General features: G+C 39.0%; 1 protein-coding gene across 2 annotated transcripts in view; it reads right to left on the reverse strand.

Annotated features, from left to right (window-relative positions):
• The window catches only part of TAF3 (TATA-box binding protein associated factor 3), a 121,559-nt gene that overhangs the window by 93,471 nt on the left and 2,067 nt on the right, over positions 1-26,021 (reverse strand). The window contains exon 2 of one of the 2 annotated variants that reach the window (XM_042792229.1): positions 16,498-16,740. The exons of the other annotated variant lie outside the window; for it this stretch is intronic. Within the exon in view, the coding sequence (XP_042648163.1) occupies positions 16,498-16,740 (243 nt within the window). The remainder of the gene's footprint in view (positions 1-16,497; positions 16,741-26,021) is intronic. 2 annotated transcript variants of the gene reach the window in all.

The raw sequence follows: 26,021 nt of genomic DNA on the forward strand, positions 1-26,021 counted from the left end.
AGGAGTTGTAACTACTAGTAAGAGGCATGCACTGGCAGAGAGAAAAAGCACAGCAAATTTGACCACAGCATTTAGGTCAGTCTTAGTATTAGAAGACCTACAACATTGCATGGAAACAGTACAGAACTGTTTGTCAAAACAAGTTCCACTTCCAGCTGAGAAAATGATACACAAATTAGAAGAGGCTTAGGAAAACTGAAAATTTCAGACTGCTGGAAAGACTGGGCTTTGAGGAAAAAAAAAAAAAAAAATTGCTAAACAAGCCAGTTTAAGCAAAGCAATACACGTGTAAAAACTGAGATAGGGAAAAGAGTATACGAGGTTTGCAAAGCCACTAGCTAACAGAGAAAACCAAAACTCACTCAGCACCAATAGCACTTAGGCTCCTCAGTCCCTTTTGGTAACATACATTGCACATATATACATGCTCTCTTTTGCATTAAGAGCGAAGTGCATTTAAATAAAAAGACTGCAAGATACTATCTGATAGCTCTATTCAATCTATTTTATCTTCGCGAATGGTTTAACTATAGCAAATTGATAGTGACATGACGGTGAAGGCTGCGATGCTATTTCCATTTTAAATCATGCCTCAGACATTTGTAATTCTCAGGGAAGAAAAAAAACCCAAACCAACAAAGAACTGTATCTATTAGAAATAAAACATCTTATGCACAGATTCCACTTAGGAGCTGAATTTCTGTGAGAAAGTTACCGTAACACTTCAGCTATTTGAGTTCACAAAATACTTGCTTTCACATTCCTTTTTTATTAGCAAAATGCAGCTAAAATATAAAAAAATGTTTTAAATCAAAGTTTATTGAATACATTATTGCACATAATAATTAGAGCTTTTGTTGCATGTGAAGAAGTGTTTAAAAATAGCAGAACTTGCAGCTGTCTGAAAACGACATGTTCAATAGCCTTAAGTCATAACTTCTCTCAACTTGAGGCTTGGAACGATGCTATAAAATTTTTGCACGTGTGGTATCTGAAGGGAGAAAACTGATATAGACCTTTTGGGCTTTTACACGTCTGGATTTTCTAGCTAATCTAAAGAAAGCTTACTGCACTTTCAGGTCGGAAATTTCTCTGAAAATAGTGTGCAACCTACGCATTTCTGCAGCAATTTGTAAAATATTACTGTTAAAAACACACTGATGCAGTCACTGTAGGAATCTGAACCAATATGTTTATCAAATTTGCATTAAGCAGTAAATGAGATATGATAACTAAGGTGAAAAACCACAGCTGTGTTACCAGAAAACACCTGATCTCATCTGATTGAGTTTTAAGAGGGAAGAGGAAAATACCTCATTTTTCAGGATACCTAGAAGACTGATGAAGATGAAAAACCGTGAAACATATATTTTCTGTACAAGTGGCTCATTAGCAGACTCCAAACCCTGACTGACCCCACTGTTTTGCAGGAAGAAAGGACATCTCAAAACCAGTTTAAACCTGAGTGGTGCACCCGTATCCCAAATGCTTGCTCAGTTAGCATAGCTCCTTTAACACGGCACTCCACCTGGACTGATGTGTCCTGTTTCTCAGTACGATTCCTGATCTTGCTTAGATGGATCCATCAATGAACACTGAACAAAAATATGTGGATGTAGCCTTTGAATAAGAAAATCCTTCCAACAGAAATCATTACACATGCCTGTGATACAAGGGCATTGTGCAAGTTCTGATCCAAAGCATTCTCTGAATGCTCCCAACACAGGGCATCCACCCAAACACAAGTTCAGCTTGCCAAGCACAGCTGGGCTTAGATTTTTCTCAACAGTATAAACTGACCTGACAGAAGTGTCCTGCTGGCATGGCTCTGCTGTTTCTAATAACCATGTTAATTTGTTTAGAACCATCACTGTTATCTGTCACTGCAACAGACCTTAGGCACATACCTCAAGACCTGGCTTACACCTCTTTCATGTCATACACCAAAACCTCCCCTTACCAAGTTAAACACCAGAACTACACTACCACAACAAGTTTATGGGAAGGGTTTGGCTCCCTCCAAGTCGTCATCTCCCTTCCCGCAGCATCACCACGTCCTCAGCACCTCGAATTGGTGGGGGTGCAACAGAAGACAAGCTGTGGTCTGTCCTGTGCTTTTCCTAGAGCTGCAACAAGAACAAGCGATGATGTTGCTGACAACTTGGAGTGCCCTGATGGCTCTGGTTCAACTCAACTGCAGAACATGTTCTTCACTAGCATGGATAATGTTTTAGATATTTTCCCTTTCCCCCAAACTTTAGCAACCGTTAGAGCCAGACCACTTTGGTGTCTCTTTTTTTTCTGTCTCCCAAGAACAGAGATTGCTAGGAGCAAACCGCTGAACCTCATGCTCCAAACTGTGCCAGGTATATCACACAATAAGCTCTTGTTCTTTAGTAGAAAATACTATATAGTAACTATTAATATGACCTCCAAGAAGATACACCATGACTGTAATTATCTGATCCCCACTGCTCAGATCGGCCTGAAATATTTCATTTTCTTTGCATATGCTCGTCCGGCTCCTCTCGGCTTCCCTCCTGAAGTTTCCATTCTGAAAGCCAGTGTGTGGTGTACAAGCAATCACCCTCTCTGGATATATGCTCCTTTGTTTTGTTTTTGAGCAAGAAAAGAGGCGGTGGTAGAAAGAGCTAGTAAGCAATTTAAGGTGAACTTAAAATTAATTAAATGTGTTTATTTCTAACTAAAATGCAGTAAACATTAATATTAGTCTTTTCATAATGCTGAATTTTAAAAAACTACAGATTTTAACACAGTGCTTAAAATATTCCACTTGCGCAATGCATTTTATAGCCATATAACACATAGCAATATATGATGCTATAAGGACTCAGATTAGAGAAAGCCTTGATCTTTTGTATTATTTCTTTTGCCTTATGTAACCAGATTATGCTGCTGTTATTTTAAGAACACATATTTTGCTATGAATGAGACATGTACATAAAAGGCAAAATAAAAGCTTGAGAGAAATGACTTGGGTTTTGCAGAATAAAAGTTTCAGCCTTGATACTGCCTCAGCAGAGTGAAGGTAGGTGTGATATAACTCAATATAGATAGCTAACATTAAAGAAATCTAAATCCTTGATGAGTACAGTATTAATACACTCTCAAATATAAGTGTGGGGGGGGGAAAAATCTTGAAAACCTCCACTTACATTTCTAACTTTCCTTACATTAAATCAAAAGGTGTGATGACTGAACAGTTAAGGTGCCTCACTCTGCAATGAGAGGCAACAAGGCTGAGTATTGCTCTGGATTTTTGCCAGATGTCATTTTTTGTCAACTCCGTTGTAATTAGGAATCCAGCTCTTTGCATGAGGAAGCAAGACTTTTCCTTGCATGCTGTTTCTTACAGAAATTGGATTGCCTTAAATATGTTCATGCACCATGCTACCTATGACCAGGACAGGTTCTTGGTCTAACAAAGCTTTGGCTCATTAAAATGAAAAGGTTACAGCTGCTGTTTTAATACTAGAGTGAGCTACTGTTCAGAAGAAGAATGGCACTAATGCAGCTTTAGCTGTTCAAAAAGTAACCCCGACCTTTGCAAGATGCTGGGACACTAAATGCAGGAAAGGAAACAAAGTCACCTAATTCTGGAGAATAGTGTTTAGCGTGTTATCTGATAGCTCATGTGTTCCCTCCCTGTTAATGCGATACGAACTGGACACGACTTCTTGACAGGATCTCTCACTCTGAAGCTCACTTCTTCCCTCATCTCACTGCCCTTTCATAAAAGATTATTTGGGAAAGCAAAACTTACAACAACTAAGGCAAAGAAACTACAAAACTGGACATTTGGAGACTGCAGTAACTCCAAGTAGTATGAACTGCAGTCAACTCGTGAGAACCAGAAGAAAGCAGGTTTTTAAACCACATCTAAGCTTTTCCTCAGAAAACCAGCATCTAGAGTCTTTCCCTTGAGATACTATCAATATATTTCATCTCTTCTAAACAACATTAGAAAGTAGTAACAGCTTAATGCAAAGATGTGCTGCACTGAGAGACAGATCTAAGACAATTAGACTGTAGCAGAAACCTCCTCTGCTGTTAACAATATGGAATGAAAACATTTTCATTTCTTTTCACTTAAAAAGAAAGTCAGAGTCCTGTGACTGCATTGATAGGAATGATGTACACATACTTCTGGGCGTATTGCCTTGAACTAAGGAAAAAGGAGCTGGTTCTTTCAGATGGAGTGGCAGCACACAGAACTCTTCGGCTCTGACTCCCTTTGCTCTCGATAAAAGCTTGGAGCAATGAACTCTCAGATTAGCATACACACACACTAGCTCCAAAAAAAACTTTACGCAGCATACATGTTCCTTTGAGTCTTGTACATGTGTTGTGTATAATGTGCTCTTTTTGATATTAAAAAGTTGCTAAGTTGTTCTCAAGCTGGAAAGGGTTTTCCATTTAGATAAGCCCAATAGCTACTGCACAGAATAAGCACATGTGTAACACTGGAGTCTGAAAGCAGCCCAAGTGTTAGCCATTTTATCAGGGGCTGATAAGAATTATTCCATTTTACAAAAATCCTACTGTAAGTTATTTAACCCCAACATGCATTCTTCCGGTGGCACACACGCCACTGCCAGCATCACCTCTCCATGTCACACACCTTTCTTTCACAGCAGATTATAACCAGTTGTCCCTCTACTTGGCTATTTGCATCTAATTACTCTGACAGTCCACACACCTTTTCTATACATTGACTGCTAAAAATACCGCGGAGAAATTATCATCTATATTATGCACAAAAGCAGCCCTCATACACATGTGAAAAGAGTAAAACTATTTAGATATAAGGAATCAATACTTCTGTTTATTTGTCTCAGTTTCTTCAGAACATTCGCAGCACCTGCAGAATATACACGGTTCTCTCCTCTGCAAACCCAAGATGGGCTCTACTCCCTGTCCTGAAAGAGTCTAACAGCTTTGCATTTATTTATCATCATTCACACATAAAAGTATAACGCTAACCTAGAAAACACGCATGCACTGATGGATTTACCCTTAAAAAAGAAAAAAAAAAAAAAACAAACACAAATGCTTGCTGCATGCATTTGATCGATAGGACCTGGCCTCAACTCAGCATCACTTCAATTACCACTGAAATGCAGTAATCTTGGTGGGAGGATGCAGCAGCTATTCAGCGGCACAGAACAGTGCTGAGCGGTTTCTCCTCCACGAATTTGAAACTGCTCGGGGCATTTAGGTTGGCAGGACTCTATAACCCAACTGGAACTGCGCCAGCAGGGTTAGCATGCTACTCTTGAAAAGTGAGCCACTGAGGCTTTAATCACCACAAGTGGCAAGGACTTAATTTTTCATCTCATTTGAAATATGCCCAGCAGACCAAGCTTCTTATAAAATGCCATCTACTAATCAGCACTATTTCCTGCTTCATTGGATTGCCTTGGCTGTCTCCTGTTAGGAGCACTGCAGCAACCCTGCTTGGCTTAGCCTGTCACCTGGGAAAATCATAGCCTGCTACGGCAGGGCACAGGACAGATGTCCCCACACAGGACATATGGGCCACTGGCATTGCAAAATTCAAGCCCACGTTTCTTCACTTCCCACATGAGCAGAAGCATTTTGTCTTTGACCAGGCAGCAGGGCTAGTTTTTAAGATCACAGTTTTCCACTGGCATCCCACCCGTATGAAATTACACCAAGGGGGGGGAGGTCTAGAAGATGTGTTGGGAGTTCACCTCGCCCAGCTCTGCCTCTGCACAGCAGAGACAGACCAAAAATACATGCAAGGAGCTGAGCTTAGTGAGCTCACATGAGAAGGAATGTCTGTGTGAAGTAAAAACTTAAATAGACAGGCCAACTTATAAAACTGAGGTTTACACTGAGGTTTTGAAGAAATATAGTGTTTCAGCCTGAATCACCTTAAGTTTTACATAGATACTATGCATAAGCTGTACTCTCTGAAAATCAGCTCATCTAAGGGAAGGTTGTTACCTGCAACATAAGCATTAAGATACTTACCACTTTTTAATTCACAGAAGGTTTACTTTTCTCAAGAGTTCTAAAAAAGTATATTGATTTGTGTCAATATATGCAATATCATGATAAACCCTTCATATGCTGCAGTTTGTAAGTGTAACTGAAGTACATAGCAACACTGGAACAATAAAATTGCACCTTGATTTTCCAACTCTTCACAACCAATATGATTTTATATCACATTTTTAGGGACTTTTTTAAAAAAAAAAAAGTTAAGGTATGATAATAATGGAGGATAAATGGATGGCTTAATCTCACTAAAATCTAAATAGATTTTCACTTGTAATTCTAAAGCTTAAAAAAAAAAAAAAAAACAAACATCCCAAGTTCTCTGGACAAGGATACATGATTTTAACCATAGATTTTATCATAACAACAACAAAAAAAAAGTGCATGTTTTGATCACATTGCAAATATTTGTTTGTAGACTATTTTATACACATACACACCCCAAAAAGGTAACTGAATTACAATAAACCTTGCTGATCTGAACATGTAAAGCCTGTATTACAGAAAATGAAAACTGCTGTGTGTAAGAATGGTACAAATCCACCAATTTTCTTTAAAACAGCAAAAGAAACTAGCTATCTCTGAGAGATTACAGATGAGCTATCACCTTCAGCAATATTGTGATTTAAAATATTCAGAACAGAAAGAAAGCCTCTTTAATGAATGTGTTAAAAGTTTCTCATGCAAAACCAAACGCACCCTTGTTTCATATTTAATTTGCAATAGGATACCCAGCAGCTGAGCTATGGGAGCTTTTCTGGCTGGTCACTAACTGCCTGCTGAGACGGGCTCCACGCGTAGGTAACACACAATTGAAGACTAAATTCTCAGAGCTGCATCTCAGTTCCTTTTAAAGTTAATCTGAACACACTGGACTCGAAAGGAAATGAAAAGTGAGTTTCTCTCCCTTCCTATGGCACCAGGACTTCCTGTGTTTTAGCGATTGGTCAAGAACTATTATTTCCTCCATGCTATTCCCAGTTGTGACTGTCAGACATAATTAGCGTTGTCCGCACACAAGCGCAAACATTTGTTTAAATACGCCTGGAACCAAAGTCCCACATCCACAGAAACCTGGAGAAACGTGGAGAAACTTGGACAATATTAAGATTCAAGTATGCTGTACCTGAACGAACATGCTGCTCTAAACATTTAGAAATGCAAAGTTATTTGCTGAGATGAATATCCACAAAAATCTATGCAAGATAAGGGGTATTAAAATTATTCACTCTCCAATTCAGGATGGATTATTTGGCCAATCTGTTAAGCCGTACCTCTCAGACGCACAGAATCAGTACCATCCTCCTCCCCTCAGGGAAAAGAGCTCATAACGTTTGAAGAAAAGTATGCTTCATCCCAACTGTAAGAATACACATGAAACACAGAGTCTTCCTTTAACACAACTCTTTGGAATGGGAAAGCAGCAGACATCAACAGTGCGAATGCAGAGGGCAAACAAGTTCACCAAAGAAAATAAATTAAGCAGAATGCTGCAGATTGTAAAGTGGCCAGAATAAAGGCCATTTAAGTTGTTATCGAACTGTTTTAAACACACACACGCAGAGTTGAACTTCTATTTATCTCTCCATATAAAATACCACCTCTGGCAGCGTGGCGTCATCACTTATAACCATGATTGAAACATTAATCTCAAACCAAGTCAGAGAAATTTGTGACTTACTGTGTTACCACCTGAAGACCCTATGTTTTCCAGCCTTGGGCTAAATACAAGCCAGATCCAGCCCTGCTCAAGTTTGACATTGCTTCTCAAAAACACAGGTATGCTATGGTAGCTTTTGCTTAACCGATCCAAACAACATACAATGATACACAACATGCAAACAGAATTACATTTTACCTAGTCACGCAATACACAGCTGTTCAAAGAAACAAAATCCAAACTAAAGAAATATATAAAAATACCAACTTGTCAAGTCATCAGAAAGCCGTTAATGTTTCTAATGAGTGCAATTACAAAAATGAAAGATTCCAAAAACCCACTCGGTTACAGATGTACTTTAATTATCCAAGCATCTTGCTACATGAACCAGGGTCATGTCTCCAAATGCCCTCTAATTTGAACTCTCCCTGTTTTCCATCCAACTTTACATTTCTCAGGCTCTTGCAGAATGAATTGGAACTGTCTACACACAAAAATGAGTTATCCCTTCCTAATGACTTACCCACTCACTAATATCCCCTTTAGTTGAGAGTTGAAGAAAACGGGAACACGTACCAAAGGTGAAGACTGGAAGAAGACACTGAACCTGCACAGTAAAGTTATAGTGCTTATCTGTGTGTGGCAAAAGACAAATAATTCAAATGAGCATTCTTAGTCATAATTTTAAAAATTAGAAGGCAGAGCTCCTTGGTCTTAACCTGGACTCTACCACATACTTGTCTGCAGAAGCTTGTAATGAGTCATTCACCTGATTAATGCAAAAGAGATACAGGTCCCGTAATCGACTAGTGATCTTTGTCTAGACAACGGCTTGTTCTGATGCTAAGATCAAGGTTAGGCTCAGCTACACTTGAAAATGTGCGTGTAAACACAGTGCAATGTCTATTCCTGAATAGCTCCAAGCATAGATTTTTTTTTTTTTTTTTTCCACAGAAGGAAAGAAATATTTCAGACACTTCAAAAGTGTTTAACTGAAAAAAGTTCAGGTAACTCTTCTCTGGACAGTAGCATTATTCAACAAAACAACTACCTGGAGTGCCACCTCCTGAACTCCAGGCACGGGCCCTTCCCCGTGCCCATGTACATGCCACAGCTGTTAATTAGCACCAGGAGGGCGCTGGCATTGTGGAGAAACTGAAGTCCACATGTCTCAAAATCAGAGAGACCTGTGAGGTCTCAACCAACATGTTCCATTTCCCTATCCTCCCCAAACAATTCTCTCAAATACAGTACAAAATTAAGGCTTGCTTGGGTTATGAGCCATTTCTCAGAAAGTTTGGCACAAATTCCTGTGTGTGGGGGGGGGAGCAATGAAATTTGTGGTTTTGCTCCCAGTAGATAAAATAATTTTTATTTGCTTTTTGAATGACAGGAATTGTTAGAAATCACTAACATTTTCATTAAGTTAAAACATCCTTGGTGGCAGAAGTCAATGAGAAAAAAGAGCATTGAATGAGAAGAAAAATAGGAAAGGATTCTGCATGAAGTGAAAGCGCTGAAAAATAATAAAGTTACAAGGTCAGCCCTTAAAATAGGCCAGTTGCACTTCTCTTTTATCCTGTTTTAAGCGGTGGCTAGACTTTCCGTTTCCCACCACGCCCCCCCCCCCGAGTCACCAAAAGTACTCAGAGCAGTAAGGGAAAGTCTGAAATGCTTGAGAACAGTAACACACAGCTATCAGAGGATAACCTAATTTGAAACTTATGCTTTCAAAGGCACAAAGGTGTCTGATGATCCAGATGAAATAAAATCCTCAAGTATAGTAGCAGTAGACAGTGCAGGAAGCAACACAGGCACTAAACAAAGTCATACATTGTCAGAAAAGGGAAAAAACTGATCTGACATGACAAGTCAAGACAAGTGACAAAAGTTTTGCTGAAAAAGGATCAGTAGGAAATTAAAATCATGACAGCATTTCTGTTTTAAATACACAAGACAATAGAATCCTTTTATCATAAAGTTCCATTTTCTCCTCTGGTTTTATTATAGCCAAAATTGCAATTTGCATATCACAATGAACTGAAAGAATCCAGGACTTTCATACCAATTCAATGTAAATAATTTACTGCAAAAGGCTGGCTTTTATGAGTCAACTTCTGCATTGTGCAGTTTTTATTTTGAATCCTTAAGAATTACTAACAACTTATAAATTATCTAACCAGGTCTGAAAAACAGAAAAATATTTGTGAGAAGGATTTAAAAGGATGATATCCCCTTGAAGAAAAGTCGTGTTATTTTAATTTGCTATATGCAGCGAATAAAACTAGATAGCCAAAGAAGCTGAAGAAAAACATTTTCAGATTGCTGAATTTTTATAGTTAGTGTTATTAACTCATTATTACTTAAAAAAAAAACCCTGGAATCAGCATCTTTATAAAATAGGTTTTCTGCTTTGCTTATTCAGGTACAGCCAGGTTCCAGCTGGTTTATTTGTTTTGAAGGATACAACATTTAAAAGACCCCAACAAAAACATGAAACCCCATCATGAGTCCTCTCCCAAAACCAATGCAAACACTTTTAATCCATTTCCTTCCATTCCCTACTTCCAGCTGCTACTATGCTCCTTACAAAAACAGCAAGAGGTTTTCTTCCCAAAGACATGAACAATTAAGAAAAGTTAGGTACTAGTCTCCTACAGAATATAAAATAGTGTCTGCCTCTATCTCCATAGTCTACGGATCCCAACTATGTGATTTGGTTTCTGCCATGGATGAAGTTTTACTATGGGACGTATTACACTGTTGTAGTTTGTTTTTTTTTTTTTTTTTTTCCCCCCAAGTGCTGCAAATCAAATGAAACTCTTTGCTGAAAGTCCGTTTAGCTTCACATTTTAAGCTTTTTTTAAAAAGTTTTCCTCATTAAATCCTTTCTTGCAGTATTTCACTGGAAATTATGCTTTCGATTATGATACAACTTCTTAAGAAAAGGTAAAGATACAGTTGTCTTCCCAATTACAGCTTTATCAGCATGCCTTCTATAACAGTTATTTTTCTGTCTAATGGTAAGATTTAAACCAGGCACATTTTCTGTACACTTCTTTTTGTTCCTGTCTCGTATTTTCCTTTTTCTTTGAAACCTGCCTCTCCTATTGGCTCTTTCCCAATGCCTTTCTTCTGTCTGCATCTCAAGCTTGGCTGCCTTTCTCATTTTGTCTGTTTCTCCTGTTGCTTCTTCCTTGCTAGGCTGATGCATACGTGAAGACTCATTCGCACAAAAGCAATCAGCGTCTAACACTCAGCAAACTGCACGGACGGCTAAAGGATGCTTGCAAATACTCAGCAACCAGGCACGGTTAGCAGCCAGGAGCAAAGCATTCAGTCTGGCAGGGGTTTAACTCTTCAAACTGGTTGACTACGCAGTACCTGTTTGTTGATGGGTGGTGGTTTCCTAACCAAGGATACTGGAAAAGCTCTGTTACAAAGATCATTGCTGCTTTTAAATCATCGGTGCAGATGTTAGAACGAAGAAGAGTTATTCTGCGCGGTTAAACTATATCTGGGGAGAGGCAGAAAGGCTTAAAAACGACAACAGTGAGACCTGTGATATCAAAATGGCAAAGTCGATATCCCAGTATGCTTTTTAAAGCCCATCACGCGCTAATTTAGAATGAGGTATCGGCTTTGTTTAACCCTTGAGGAAAACAGAGATTGAAACGGCATTGGTTTGAGATCCAAGTCTTGCTAGATTCAGTTCTGGACCACGGCCAGAGAAAGCACTGCTAGACTGAGGGGCTAGTGACAATTTTAAAATCTGATCTATTCAGCCACTGGAGCTAGACACTAATGCTTTATACCACCATGATGTTTAATGATTTATACAATTACAATTCTAGCACTGGTAGACCCTAGATATCAGATGCAAAAATCATGTTATTTTGATTAGCACCTTGTTTCACACACACACCCCTTCTCGTCAATTCAAATGCCATTTTTAACAACTAATATTGTATGAAAAAACTAGAGATGTTCCGAGTTGATGTAATATTTGACAGCTGGGTTTCCACACTTCCAAGTGGCTGAAAGCATCAGGTTTTGGTGGGTAACAGGTCCTAACATCACTTCAACAGAAAAGAGGGGAAAAGGCAGGACTGTAAGGAGATCAACAATTTTATGCTTTGATCTGCCAGAGAAATAAAATGCTTTGACAGAAAAGGCTACAAATATATCTGAATTTGTACACCGTGCCAAGAACTGATTCTGACTCAATGATCAGAAATAAAATGCGAGTACTTGAACACACATTATCAGAAATGAAACACCATAAAACTTAATGCCCAGTAAAAATGACGCTTGTTTCTACATCATCTTTAAGGGAAAGGAGCTGAGCCTCCTTGAAGTGGGAGTGAAGTGGTATGAAGCAGAAGACAGAAAAGAACGAAGCAAGAATTGAGGAGGAAGTTTGACTCCCTAAAAGCTAACCCTCTCCCCACAAAAAAACCCAGCTACTAAGAAGAGACTCTCATATCCTTCTGACATACCCCAGTACAATTACAGTGTGAGAGAGGAATGAGGGTCTAATGAAAATGTAACATACTATGAACAGTACTGCATATATAAACGCAGCATGTTTTCTTCAGTCTTCCAGTCGGAGAAACAGAGATAGATTACCTGTGACTTCAAAAATTCAGAAAAAGAAAGTAGTTGACAAAGTGGTAATTTAAGAAAAAAAAAAAATCATTATTATTATTTAAAATGAGATAATAACAAGAGGAAGCAGGCACAGGTAGAAATTCATTCCAAGAAGCTTAAAAATAAGGCTACCATGGCACGTGTAGGATTCACACTTCACTTTTCTTTGTTTTAATTATGGAGAATTGATACATATTCTTAAAGCATCAGAACCCATAGCTCTCAATATTAGCACAAAATATAATAATTATTATTATTAGCTGTGGAAAAGTATCTGAGCTTTCTCAACTGGCCTAGTTTAAGCATAGTACTCTTTTGCTTCAAATGCAATCAACAAATACTATGAAGTTGATGTATTATTGCAAAATGTATGTACTTTTACATTAAAGCACAAGAAATAAAGCATGACCATCATGTTTTGCAACTAATTTATTTTCTTCCTCTTTTTTTAATCTGTCTTACAAGTTTACCATGACATTTTAGTGACAACAGCACTAAAATAACTCATAAAACAAAAAGGAGTCTAATTAAAAATAGGCAGGCAGTGAACATCATGATACATGGGCATAAAATTATCCCTTTGGTGTCCTTTGTAAAAATACTGCCAAAACCCCAACATTTTCCATGGTAATACTGAGTCAGATTGTTTTATAAAAGATATAATTCAATATGCAGGTCCTTGCAATGCCAGCATTTGGAATCCGCACCAGCTCATTTAGTTAGTGCATATTATCGTAATGAGGCACAGCATATTTAAGGCAATAAAACATTTTCTGCTTTCTTGGAACAAAACTTGTACCACTGAACTGAACTTCCAACTGACACAAATTACAGATCTTGAAAACCTATTTGCCTTCCTCCCTTTCCCCCACAACTACAGAAATTATTCAGAGAGCTGTTTCAGTATTTCTTACTATCGAGTACATATGGTGGAAACGGCTCCTCTCAGGCTGGACAGGACTTTTTGCTCTTATGGAATCTTTGGCAAGGATAGCTAACACATCGCACAAGGTGCTGTGTATACTGTATACTCTGAACACAACAGCACCAGGTCTAGAGTAAGTGGAAGTAAGAAGTTAGTTACACGCGCAGAACTAGAGGAGTTTTGAGAAGGAGGTTAGCAACACCTACTGGTCATGGTTCATACTGAACACTTTTTAAAAATTTTTTAATTAACAATAAAAAAAAGCTTTTTCTTACTAAAGCACCTAGCTAAAATTACCTGTGAAGGAAGTTTTTCACCAGAGATAATGCTTCTAACCAGATCAACTGACAAAATGAAAAGATATTACCTCTCCCAATAAATCTTGTTCTGCTTATACCCTCAGACCATCATAGCTGCATTATTGCTAAAGTATATCAGAACTAGTAATTTCTGAATCATATCAGTAAATAAATATTCATATCATGAGCTGAGCTCTAGGCTTCAATATAAAATAGGTCATAATGAGTTTTCCTGACAGTTCCTTTAAATGACTGAAAGATTTACATTATACATCGTAACATGCATGAAGCCTTCCTTCATAACTAATTATCTTTATTGCCTATTGAAAGCAACTCAAATGTTACAAACTGCACAATCGTAGCACCAGCACAGGGCTTTTTTCTACTCTAAAAATATCTGCAAACTATTGAAACAGCTTCTGCAATTCTCCAGTATTTTTACAATGCATTCGTTTAATCTGCAAAAGTTTTTATTCCAAATTGTATTTGGAGTATAATACAACAAAAGATACACAACAGAGTTTCTTGATTCACCTCGCCCTTTCCAAAAAAAAAAAAAAAACATAGGGCACAAAATTACAAATAGCATTTTCAGAAAACACTTAGTTCAAAATTAAAATGTCCTCAAGTATAAGTATTTTAAATCAACTAAAACAAACCTGTATTCAGCAGCTGTATTTAATGCTTGCTTTAAATTTCCATTAAAAAAATATAGTATTCATTTTTGAAGTTGTGTCTATAGGTCCTCTGATACACTAGCCTTAGGCATTAGAAGTTTTCCTGGTTCTCATCCAACTTCGGAAATAATATCTTCTTGCTTCGGGTGTTAAAAGGATTCATACATTATTTATAAGGACTGCTAAAATCTAACTCCTGGATCTAACTTGCAAGAGAAAGAGTATAAAAAGTTACATACAAAAAAAGCACACAACTGTCCCCATTTCAATTTTTAGCCTCTGTCATGTATCGCCAGACTGAGGCTGTAATACTCTCAGCTCTCACTCCCCATGTTCAGATATTTGTCTACAGCCGCTTTGAGCCTTGCTGAATTTGATCTTTCTTGCATATTTTTAAAGTATGATTTTCCAAGCAGAAAAAACAAAAACAAAAAACAACCAAACACAAAATGCAAAAGTGCCGGGTAACTTGTTACACTTCAAAGACCATGAATTTCTCTGACAGAACCCTGTTTGTTAACCTCCTGAAAAATCTGGCTAAAATGTTTCAAGAAAGTAGCCAGAACAGGGTAGCTAAAATCCCTATTCAGTTCCCAACATCATCTTCCTCTACAGTTTTCTCTTTTTAATATTATCTACATATATGATATTTACATTCTGTTTGTCTCTTCCTGGTTTAAGACAGTTGTTAGATTTTAAAAACAACCCTTTTAACAAACCTCACAAGGGGGGAGATTTTAGTACCTTCTTATCAATCCTGTAAAATATTTCTGCAGTTTCACTTCCTGGGTTATACTAAGGCAAGAGACATTAAAATGATATTGATAGATAAAATAAATATGTATTCTATGCAATTAAAGAAAAGTCAGGTCTACAGAGCTTCAGACATACTCACCAGCATGAGTAAGTTCTCACATTGTTACTGGAAATCGTATATTTGTTCTGAACACACTAAAACCATTGTATCTGATAGCCCTTTACACTTCAGATACCCATTCCTGAGTATAATTTCACTTAGTCTAACTGGAGCACATAGTAACTGCATCTATCTAGCTGAACATAATGTATGAAAGACCCTACACTTACTACAGCTTATTAAATCACTAAAAAACTGTCCCATGTGACATTTGTACCAGCACAGCAGTGGATTTCTTTCACCCAATAAGGTGATGCTGTTTATGCTCATCTTTACACTGGGCAGAATTTTTACATATATTTCAATGTGGAGACTCTGAGACCTCAGTTCTTAAAAAAGAACAATACGCATAACAGAGCATGCTATCCATTCTGTCCCCACAGAAATTATAAATTAAATAAATATCTTGTGAGGATTGCACCTGTTCATTACATTCTTCTGGATAATAAAGTTCTTCTATCTGGGATTTTTGTACCCCGTCCACAAGCTTACATATGTTTATTCCCCCACAAAGTATAGCTGTGTGACGTTCACTATTCAGAGGGAAAGTTAGACTAAGTCACATTTCTTAAAGATTTATCTTATTAGTAACTGAGTCTCATGTAACTGAAAAATAGAAAAAACGATTTTGCCTTTTTTCACTGCCACTGTTAAAATTCTCAGGCTAACTGCAGCTCGTAGCATTTGTGTAGTGGGTTTCTCTGTTACAGTGATCCTCAAGCCCTGCCTCTGTGGGGCAAGGAAGGGAAGGAGAGCAGTTGGGACAGTGATGATAAAACCCTAGCCAACATTACTAAAGCAGGTACTGTGCCTCTAAATGACCCTTACTTCCTTATTTTAAATCTGAATTAATTTGAACTGGAAGAGGTTTGTTTGGGGTTTTTTTTTTGTTAAATTTGTTCAAAGGATGAAGAAACAGCTGTCAGGAGCTGGGAATGCTGTGCCAGTCTCAACAGCCTTCCTTCTTCTACCTTTACCAAATTATATAAGCTCTTGCAGTATGTGTAGGAGGGAGGCTAACACACAAAATGTACTGTAAAGCATTTATTTCTATTGTCAGCCCAAAACTTAAAATTTAAATGCATTATAGAAACGTTTATTACCACAGTGTATTTTGACACCAGTTAACCGTGGAGGAAAGTAAAAGAGTGGAAAATTAACTTGCCACAGCACTGCCACCTGTTTTAAAACCGTCCCTGTGTAACACCCAGTGGGTCCTTCCTGAGCGACTGCTGCAGGGCAGCACAGCTCGAACTGCTTGAGGATGCAAACAAACATGCAAACACACAGGGACCAAAACTTAAAGCAAAGGATTAATTTCGCACCTTCTTGAGAGGAGACAATAGGTGGCATATAATCAGGGATGTACTCCTTCCTTTCTTCCGCATCTTTACTTCCTGGCTGGGGAAATTGCAGGACATTGTTCTTGCTGACGGGAAACGAAGGGATTTGATGTGCAAAAGTGACAGGTTCAATATTGTGTATATAGTCTTCTAGCTCATGCAGGTTAACCCCCATAAGTTTGAAGGCATCACCTACATCATCCAATATTGGATCTGTGCGGCCATCTGTAAAAAAAAAAAAAAAAAAAAAAAAAAAACAAACAAAAAACAAAAAAAAAAACAACACAAAAGAACAATATTTTTGCAAAAATCCAGTTTAAAAAAAATTGACCTGCAGAACTACGCTTAGAGATTACAATCTGCCACAGTTTACCACCAGTGATAGAGATTACTGCCCCCTAGTTCTGCCAGGTTTACTGTTCATGGGGCTATACAACATTTCAGGCTAAGACCACTCTCATTTAAGTGTTTTGTTTCGATCTGTATCGCTTTGTTTCAATACATACCATTAAAGAACTGCACCTCAAGAAGCAAACCAAGCAAAACCAAGGGAGCAGCAACAGGTAGCTTTACGTGGCAACAGTCAATTAACACCATGCACCACTTAGAACAGTTTTCAATTTCATAATGTAAATTCAGATGAACGAAACAAGCCCTTAATCTGCAGAACATGCCCCTTTACCAGTATGTAACAGACCAAACATTCTTTTTCAACCTAGAAAAGGAACAGTTTCATTTTGTTGAACTGACTGTAGTTTACAGGTAGCAAAAAAAGGTTTATCTCTTGATAACAAAATACTTCACATAGTATCTTTCTACCAGATGAAATCTATAGGCTTCTTAAACTATGAGTCACTTTACCTACCTGTTAGATATACCTCCCAGATGAAACACAGGAATATTAAGTAATAGTCTAATGAGGAGAGAATATTTTATACTAAACTTCAGGAGCTGATTTCCTGGGGTGCAATTTAAGTTTGACCCTACAGCAAAAATCTTCTTTTCTTTATGAAAAGCATAGTGAAACTCTACTGGCCAAGCAGTCATGATCTTTATTTAATATGACCTCCAATAAAACAGTCCAAGATAGGATGGAGTTTGTTCTATACACATAATTTGGCTCAAAGATTTAAACTATACAGAGCAGAAGTCCTTCAAGTGCCTCAGTTTCCCCAACTTGGTAGAGGGAAATCCCTCAGAAGGCCTCTGGAGGGAGAACTGGACACCTGGCTTTGGTTGCCAAGGCACCACTTTGAATCTCATCCTAACTTTTCATAATAAGAATAACACAAAAAAAGATGCCTTATACCCCAAACATTTTTTTTAATTCAATAAAATTATACTGAATTATTAAAATTTTGTATAGTTGACTTATGAAGATATTACATCCCTACATGATGATAAGCTGTGATTTACTTTAAAAAGTAATTACGAAAAACCAGCCCATGCTTATTGAAGGAACACAATCGCTATTGTGAAGCCCCAGCTTCAGAGAACGGGGGGGGATGCTCTTTTGTTTGTCCTTTAACCTAATCTCTTCTTGGTTTATCTTGAAGCCGAAGCAGTCGAGCAGGCTGGTTCTCACATCACTGGATGAATTCAAACCCTCAGCCAACTTACGCCTGCAGGTACGTTTAGAAAATAAGAATTTTGTTCTAGAATTTCTCTTCTTAGTCTTGCGGTGAAGATAAGGGTAATACTCAGATTATGGTTTTGATTCTCAGCTCTGCAACACTGGCCTCTTGTGTGACTCTGGGCAAGTTGCTTGTGTTTTAATTCTCTCCGCAGCTAAAAGGGAGATCAGACCAAGTTATCGCCTCTTTTGTCTGTCGGTATTTAGAACGTGAACTCCGTACAGCACGAATCATCTTGGATTTTGTGTTTGTATAATATCTAGTACAAGTGCAATATGACTTTCCCCTGCAGACTCTAGGGACAGAGAAATGTTGGGACTTATATAAACATAATTAAAGGAGGATATCACCCCTCTGAAGTAGTTATGAGATCCCAATAGTTATTAGGCAGGTGCTAGTGTGGTTTATCCTTAAGAAATTATATTTAGATAATTGACACAGCTAAGGAATTTTACGCTGTCACTTTTAGTTACTCTTCAGACTATGAAGATACCTTTGAATTTACTGAACCATTTTCTAAGGCGTCAAGACTTACCAGGTATAAGTTGGACAGCCAGTTAAAAAGAAAAACTTGGGGAAAACTTTTCAACAAGCCCAGAAGTAGAGCATATTTATTCCCTGGACACTCCTGAAATGACCAGCTGTGCTGTTTGTAGGACGGGGGGAATTTGTGGGGAGCCTTGCAGCACTCATTCCCGGGTGGGCACTGCTGAGACCTGGAATGTGTACTGCCAGGCACGGACACACACCTGCCTGTGCCCAGTTCCCCTTCGGGAACAAAAAAAAAAAAAAAAAAAACAAAAAAACAAAAAAACCCCACAAAACAAAACAAAAAACCCAAGTGTACAGGCATGGAAAATGCTGCAAGAGGTTCTCCAGCTGGAGAACTCGGGCACAGGACTGCAAGATGCACCACACTGACCCCGTTACTGGGGCTCTGCAGAGGTGTTTCCAGTACCTTGCTCAGCGTATGCCTCTCGACACCAGCACCGTCATGTACTTAGGGTGAAAGTTTAATCTAGTTTACCACTGCAATAGGAAAAAGTCTTTTCCTAGATCTACACACGATGTTTTTGACCTCCAAAAAAGTGTACCAACAAGTGATAAATGCTAAAAAGGACTTCTTCCTACAAGTGCTTACTAAGAACATGTGGCAGAGAAACAATTATTAAGTGTAACTGAAGCACAGAAATATTTAAGGAACCATATAAAAAAACAATTACATGTGTTAGAAAGCATGTTAAAAAGTGACCAAAAAAACCCCAAAGATTTAATTTTCCCATGTTTTTAATGTTTGCCTCCATACAGACAATGTTAAGTCATAACATTGATTAAAAGCTAAAAAATGTTTAAACCTGCAGCTGACAAGAGGGATAAAAGGACTGATCAGCTAACCTCTTTTCAAAACAGAGTGGCCTCAGTGTCAAAAGTGTGCAAAAAAAGTTTCAGCTCTGAATTCATATCAAAATAGTTATCAATACACAGTATACACAGCACAAAAATGCATTAAATGTAATTTCAGGTGATTCATCAAATAAAGGCTTCATACTTTTATTTCAACAGTTTAGCATTCCTCTTCTCTCTCTGGTTTAATAAAAATTCACTAAAATAGCAGAAGCCAGACACATGAGAGAGGATGCTGACAAACATGTAACGCTCTCTCCTGATCTTTCATTTAGTCTCAGGCTTTTTTCTGTAAGTAAACGATGCCAATAAAAAAAAAAAAAAAAAAGTTTCATTTGTGCATACTGAGCTTGTCTCAATATTCTTCAGATATTTGTGCTATCCTCAGTTTAAAATTTCAGATGTTCAAGCCTCCCGGTGAAATAATTAATCCAATGTCACACAGCAAGTCAGTGCCAGATCACAAATAGCTTTGGAGCTTTTGGTTTCCAGCCTCTTGCTGTTCCCTATACCATGACACTTTAAATATTATCTGTTGTCCAAGATCAGGAAGAGATAGAATGAGGTGGGAATAGTTCACCCAGCAAGTTACAACTCCCCTCCTTACACCGTGAATAGTGAACTAAGAAAATATCTTTCTCACAAGCTTTTAAGCTGTACGATCTCCCTGAATAGGAGCTGTGCTCTGAAACCGATATAGCTACGGCAAACAGCAGAGCTAAATTAAGACCACTCAGTCTCAAAACAGCTCACCAGAAACCTGCAGGAACGGCCGTGCAGTTACGTTACTCAGCTTCCCTGTGTGTGAGGACGAACACTGTGTGAGGAGGAATCCACACACAGAAATGGATCCCAAAAAAACACACAGCACTGAAATGATGGGAAAATAGAATCCACGCAGAGCTGAGTATTTGGGTGGAAAGTTATCCAGCCCTCAAGCCTGATGCTCAGCATCACCTGCAGATAAATCTAGCTGTCCACAAGGGAAAACAAATCAAAAAGAACAAGGGCAGAGCACTAACTCCTCCTCGAGCAATAAAAGCTCACTTCTGGTTTGTAGGGAAAAGGAGTTTTTAGAACCTACTAAAGCCTAGTTATTTTTGTAATTGTCACAAGAATTCCTCCAGCAAAAAAGCTGACCAATGCTCATGTCACCTGAAGAAACTGGGAGGGTGTTGGTGGGGGTTAGGTAAAAAACTATCTTTCCTAAAATTCAGTCTCAGGAACAGCTGCTTTACTTTTGTCAAACTCACTCCCATCACCTCCTCCTTCCTGATGCAAAGTTCGTATGAATCAGTGAAAACTTAACAACTGAGTAAGTACAGAACAGAACAGAAAGGCTTTTAGATTCATATCTGTTTTTTTAAAAGCAGCAACTACAGCTCTGTAATAATTATATTGAGAAAAAATAATGAGTCACTACCCATGCAACATGTACGGTCTACTATAAATAGCTCAGATTCACCTTCATGTCTAATATTAAAGAGGTTTTTTTAAATTTTTATTTTAACCAGCAATTAGGTATAGCTCCTCGGTATTTTTATTACAGGCTCTATCACGGATTTCTTGTGCTCCAGCACATCACACAACCCTGCCACACATTCAATAGCCGTGTATCTGCTCTGAATAGCTACTCCAGGATAACTCTTTCAAGCAGACAACACATCACTTCCATCCAGCATCCACAAGAACAGTCAAAAGCATACACAGTAGATTATTTAATAAGTATATATGCATTACTTGAGTGCACTTAAGTGGGGAAAAGGGGTCCTATTAATGTAGTTACCAGGCACACAAAAGCATTTTCTTGCTATTGCTGCTCAGAGTCTGCTCCTTTTCCTGGTAACCTCATAAATGTCAAGCAAAAACTCAAACTGTCCTTCTTTATTGGTAGCCAGCAAGAAGTTAATTATCTTAAAAACATCAACATTTAAGGCCATCAGGAAGTAGAGGTACACTTCTTATAACAAATGGTATGGGCCCTGGATAGATACCTGTTAACAACAGTCATTCAGCATCAATATAGGGAATCAGCTCGTTTAAATTCATCATCCAAATCTAACACTTTGATAGAGATTATTATTGTATACTGATAAGACTGAAGTAATTTATAAAAAAGAACAAAAATGACAGAACATAGGAGGTAAATTTGACATTTAATTAGAAAGAAATAAAAATCTGGTTCATGCCAGGTCAATTCTTCCCACTGTGTTAATTCCCAATGAAAATATCAGTCTGTTTGCATTCTCCAAAGCAGCGGTTTGCTATAACGAAGTTAAGTTTTTCTTTACAGGAGATTTTGCAGTGACATTGGTGTAGGTTTTAAGCTAGCCCTATCTTGGAATCACTTTTTGTGAGATCTGTCATTTCTCCTTCCAGTTACAATGTTCTGCTCACCAGATCAGAACCTGTCCTTTTTATATAAATGCAGCTGCATTATTAATATAAATTTTAATATATTTAATATGTATATCTATATTCAATACTAATTTTGTTTATATATGGAGATAATTTATTTTAGCTAGTCCTGCAAGGAGCAGGCATATGGACTTGATGATCCTTAAAGGCCTCTTGCAACTTCAGATATTCTATGATTCTACGTTTACAAATAATAATCTTCAAAAAAGTAGTCATACAACATGAAACTAGAGAGCAAGTTTTTGAACTTTATTTCCTCACTCTAAGCAAGTTCAGCAGAAAAAAATATAAATAAATTAATAAAAAGTCACAGCATATCCAAACATATGCTCAACACTGAAAATTTAAGGAAAGAGTACTGAAAATCCTACTTCTAGATCCAACACGCAAGGTTAATTATCTCGTTTATTGCACTTCTAGTTTTAGCTGCAGATAATGTAAATTTGTTCTGCTAAAACATGCCCAGGTGCCCTCAGTGATTAAAGTTAAGTGGCTTCTACCTGGTTGTTTTTTAAAGCAAGGTAGTAGAAAAATCAGGCTTTTGGGGTCATAAATCACGACTCCCCTTCTCACCTCCTTCCATGAATTGCACTACCCACATAAACATACTGGAAACTGAACTCTCATACTGAATGCACCAAGTTAAGACGTAAAACACAATGTACTCTGCATGTCTGTAACTAACCATCCCACTGCCAAGCTGCATTAGCTAAATTCATAGCAAATGAATCAGATACTGGTCTGTCTTCACTGGACAGTTACTCAATATAAAAAAAACCAAAAACAACATATACAAGAAAATCCAGAACAGTTAACCCAAAGCACTGGCTGTGCCACCACCTCTACCCAATCACATGAAATGTGAATGTAAAATGAAGCGGCACATAGAGAACTTTTCCCTTTTCACCTCTGCTTAAAACAAACAACAACGTAGAACTCTGCTCTCAAAAACCACATGATGTTAGTTTGTTTTGTAGTTCAATACCTTAATTACATACTCCAACACTGCTTTTCAAATAATTTATTTAAATTTTAGGATAAAAAGATGCATGAAGCGTACAGCATATTGAATAGGCTTTCTCTTACAAGCTTTCCACAAATTTGAACAGCATAATATAGTGTACTTTAACAGGAAAACACTTATTTTCTCCCCTGTAAGTTCACTCTCAAATCCACCCCCAACACAGTATTCAGCAGTATTTCATGGCATCAAACACATCTTAAGACCACTTTGCAAATCCTTTTGCGTTCTCTTTGCAGCCACAGAAGCTCCCATCAACTACAGCTACTGCAAATGCAAAGAAACAACAGCAGAAAAGTAATGAAAATCATGAATGTAGCTCTCCTAATGGGATGTAACAGCTGGAACAAAGATCTAACACAGCTGGGAAAGCCATAATTTTCTTTTGCAACTGAGAAAATACGTGAACAGCAATGACATGCTTTTCAGAGCAATACCACACTGTCTCAATTACGTCAGAGTAAATCCATTCTGTTTCAAATACAAAGATTATGTCCCTCCAGCTGACAACCCTGCTAACTCAAACCCCACTGGTTTGACTCAGAGATAACACACTGACAATAAAGATGCTACAATTGGAATTTAATTAACTCTACTTATGCAAAACCACGGCAAAATTCAGCTCATTCATCCAGAGCTGGGTTTGTACAGTAACTTATTTTAGGAGCAAAAGGAAGCAATTCTGAAAAAGCAGGGAGACATCAGCTGAGCATTAAGATGTTTTTTTTACAAACCTTTTAATGAAATAAGTACAGGAATAATTTTAAGAGGGGTAATACAAGAAATGTCATAGCACTGGCTTGGAAACAGCATATTCCCCTTCTTCACAAAAGAAAAAAGAAGATCGTAATACCTCCTTCTCCATTCGAAGAAGGGGGGAAAAATTCTTTTCTCCACCTTTAGGAAGCACACCCAAAGCAAGAGAGGGATACCTTGTTTCTATGTACTTCAAATTTCTCAAGCACCAAAAGGAAAAAGTTGTATTTTCACCCTCTCCATGTCTTTTCCTCCCAGTCATACAAACACCGCAGTACCTGTGGCAGTGTCAGCTGAGCTCAGGGGGGCAATGCTGCTCAACAACTCAGCTCTTGCACAAGCAATGATCCAGTTACAAAAGCACCTCTCCAAAATTTGTACTAACCATAGGGAAGGACAGCTCCGACCCCGCCTAGGTTAGCTCCTTCTTCACCCCATAACCCAGTTCTCCCCAACTCTCTGTATTACTCCCTTTAATCTCTTTACAGATCATTTCAGTCTGGATTGAGATACAGAACTCATGGGTGCTGCAACTGCATTGGTGCTGCTGGTTTAATATTGCACAGTCCCATTTCCAGACTAACCATACACCGCTTCACATCCAACTAGCTCTCAAATTTGCAGAAAGCTTGTACAAGGAAACCTACTCAATCTAGAATTCAAGGAGTTTTCAGCAATATCACTAAATTCCTCCTAAACTCAGTTACACTAGCAGTGCCAGACTATCTCAATTATTCCTGAAATCATGAAGCAGAGGCAGGGCCAGGTATCGAGTATGTTCAGCTCATCACTTCGCTTTATTGGGGATCATTGCAGCAGTGAGAGCTTCTGCCTCAGAGAAGAGGCACGAGCACAGCACCTTCAGGCCATGGCTGCTCCTCTCTTGATCAAGCTGGGCTTCCCAGCTCATGCGTCTTTGCTCCACAGACTCTCCAAATTCACTCTTGCAGAGTAAGTCAACACCTCCAGCCTTCACAGCTCCTCTGATCTTGAGGCTGCATCCAACACCAGTTGACAGCAATACGCCTGATACTCCTCCCATCCACAGCTGTAACTCCCTCATTAGCACAGCTCCCACAACTTGGACACAAGTGCTGGCAAACTGTTCTATCAAAACATTTCAGGGTTGCCATCCCTGTTACCTCTCCCATAACCTCCCGCAGTCCCCAGCACGTTCTCTGAACTGGTGGTGGCTACAGTAGCCCCAAATCCACCACCAGTGAGTCACCTCCTTACCCAACACTTCGGGTGAGCAATCACATTATCCATCCCAGCTCCAACTCTTGTTTCCTCTAAATGCCTTCCCTGCTGCCAGACCCAACCGCAGCAGTTCTGACCTCTGCCCCAGGGGCTCTCCAGGACTTTCCCCTCCACAAGTACAGACGGAGCAGCAGCACCCCACAAACCCACAGCTCCTCAGCACGCCAAAGCCCTGTTTCCCCACGCACGCACACCCTACACTCAGACCTACAGGGCACCCTCGCTCCCCTCAGCCTCTCCACTATGTTCACCCTCTCTTCACCTGCCTAATACTTACAGATTCAGCAGCAGCACTGGCAGACCCATCTCTGCACACACATCACCGCTGCCCTCCCTGCCATGTACACCCTCCCTGTCCTACACACCGGGCAGCAAAGGCCTCTGCACACACAGACTCAAGACCCTTCAACCATACCGACAGCCTGAGCCTTGCTCTGCACCCCCCGCAACACTCCCTCCATTCAGACCCTGCAGCAACACTGACAGCCTCCCTCTCCCCATATACCACCACCTCCCCACACCCTCCTCGACCTAACAGGACATTGGCACCCCCTTCTTGACATTCCCACACCCAGCAGACCCCTACCACTCTGTCATCCCCCCCATCAGCATTACTGACCCAGGAAGCAGCTGGACATCCCACTCTCCTACACCCCATATTCTGCAGGTACCTCCTCTCAGCACCTCCACTGCAAGCTCTGCAGGGACACAGACAGCCCCGAGTGACACACAACTTCATCCTCTGTCGCACTCCCAGACCTAGCAGTGATACCTGTTGCCCCTTCCCCATCCTGTCCACACACACATACTCCAGACTGCTATGTGACCCAGCCACCAGTCCTTGCACTGACTCCCAGACCTCTCTTCTTTCTCTTTTCCTACTTGGTGTAAACTCACTCCTTTCATGCTCCCACCCCAGCACAGCCTCACCCCAAATCCAGTGAAGCCCTGGGCATCCTGCCCCCCACCATCAATCCCAGCTCCTCCTGCATGTGCCACCTCAATGGCAGCAC

Source organism: Tyto alba, unplaced genomic scaffold, assembly GCF_018691265.1.
Source record: "Tyto alba isolate M040663 unplaced genomic scaffold, T.alba_DEE_v4.0 Super-Scaffold_2, whole genome shotgun sequence".
Lineage (NCBI taxonomy): Eukaryota > Metazoa > Chordata > Aves > Strigiformes > Tytonidae > Tyto > Tyto alba.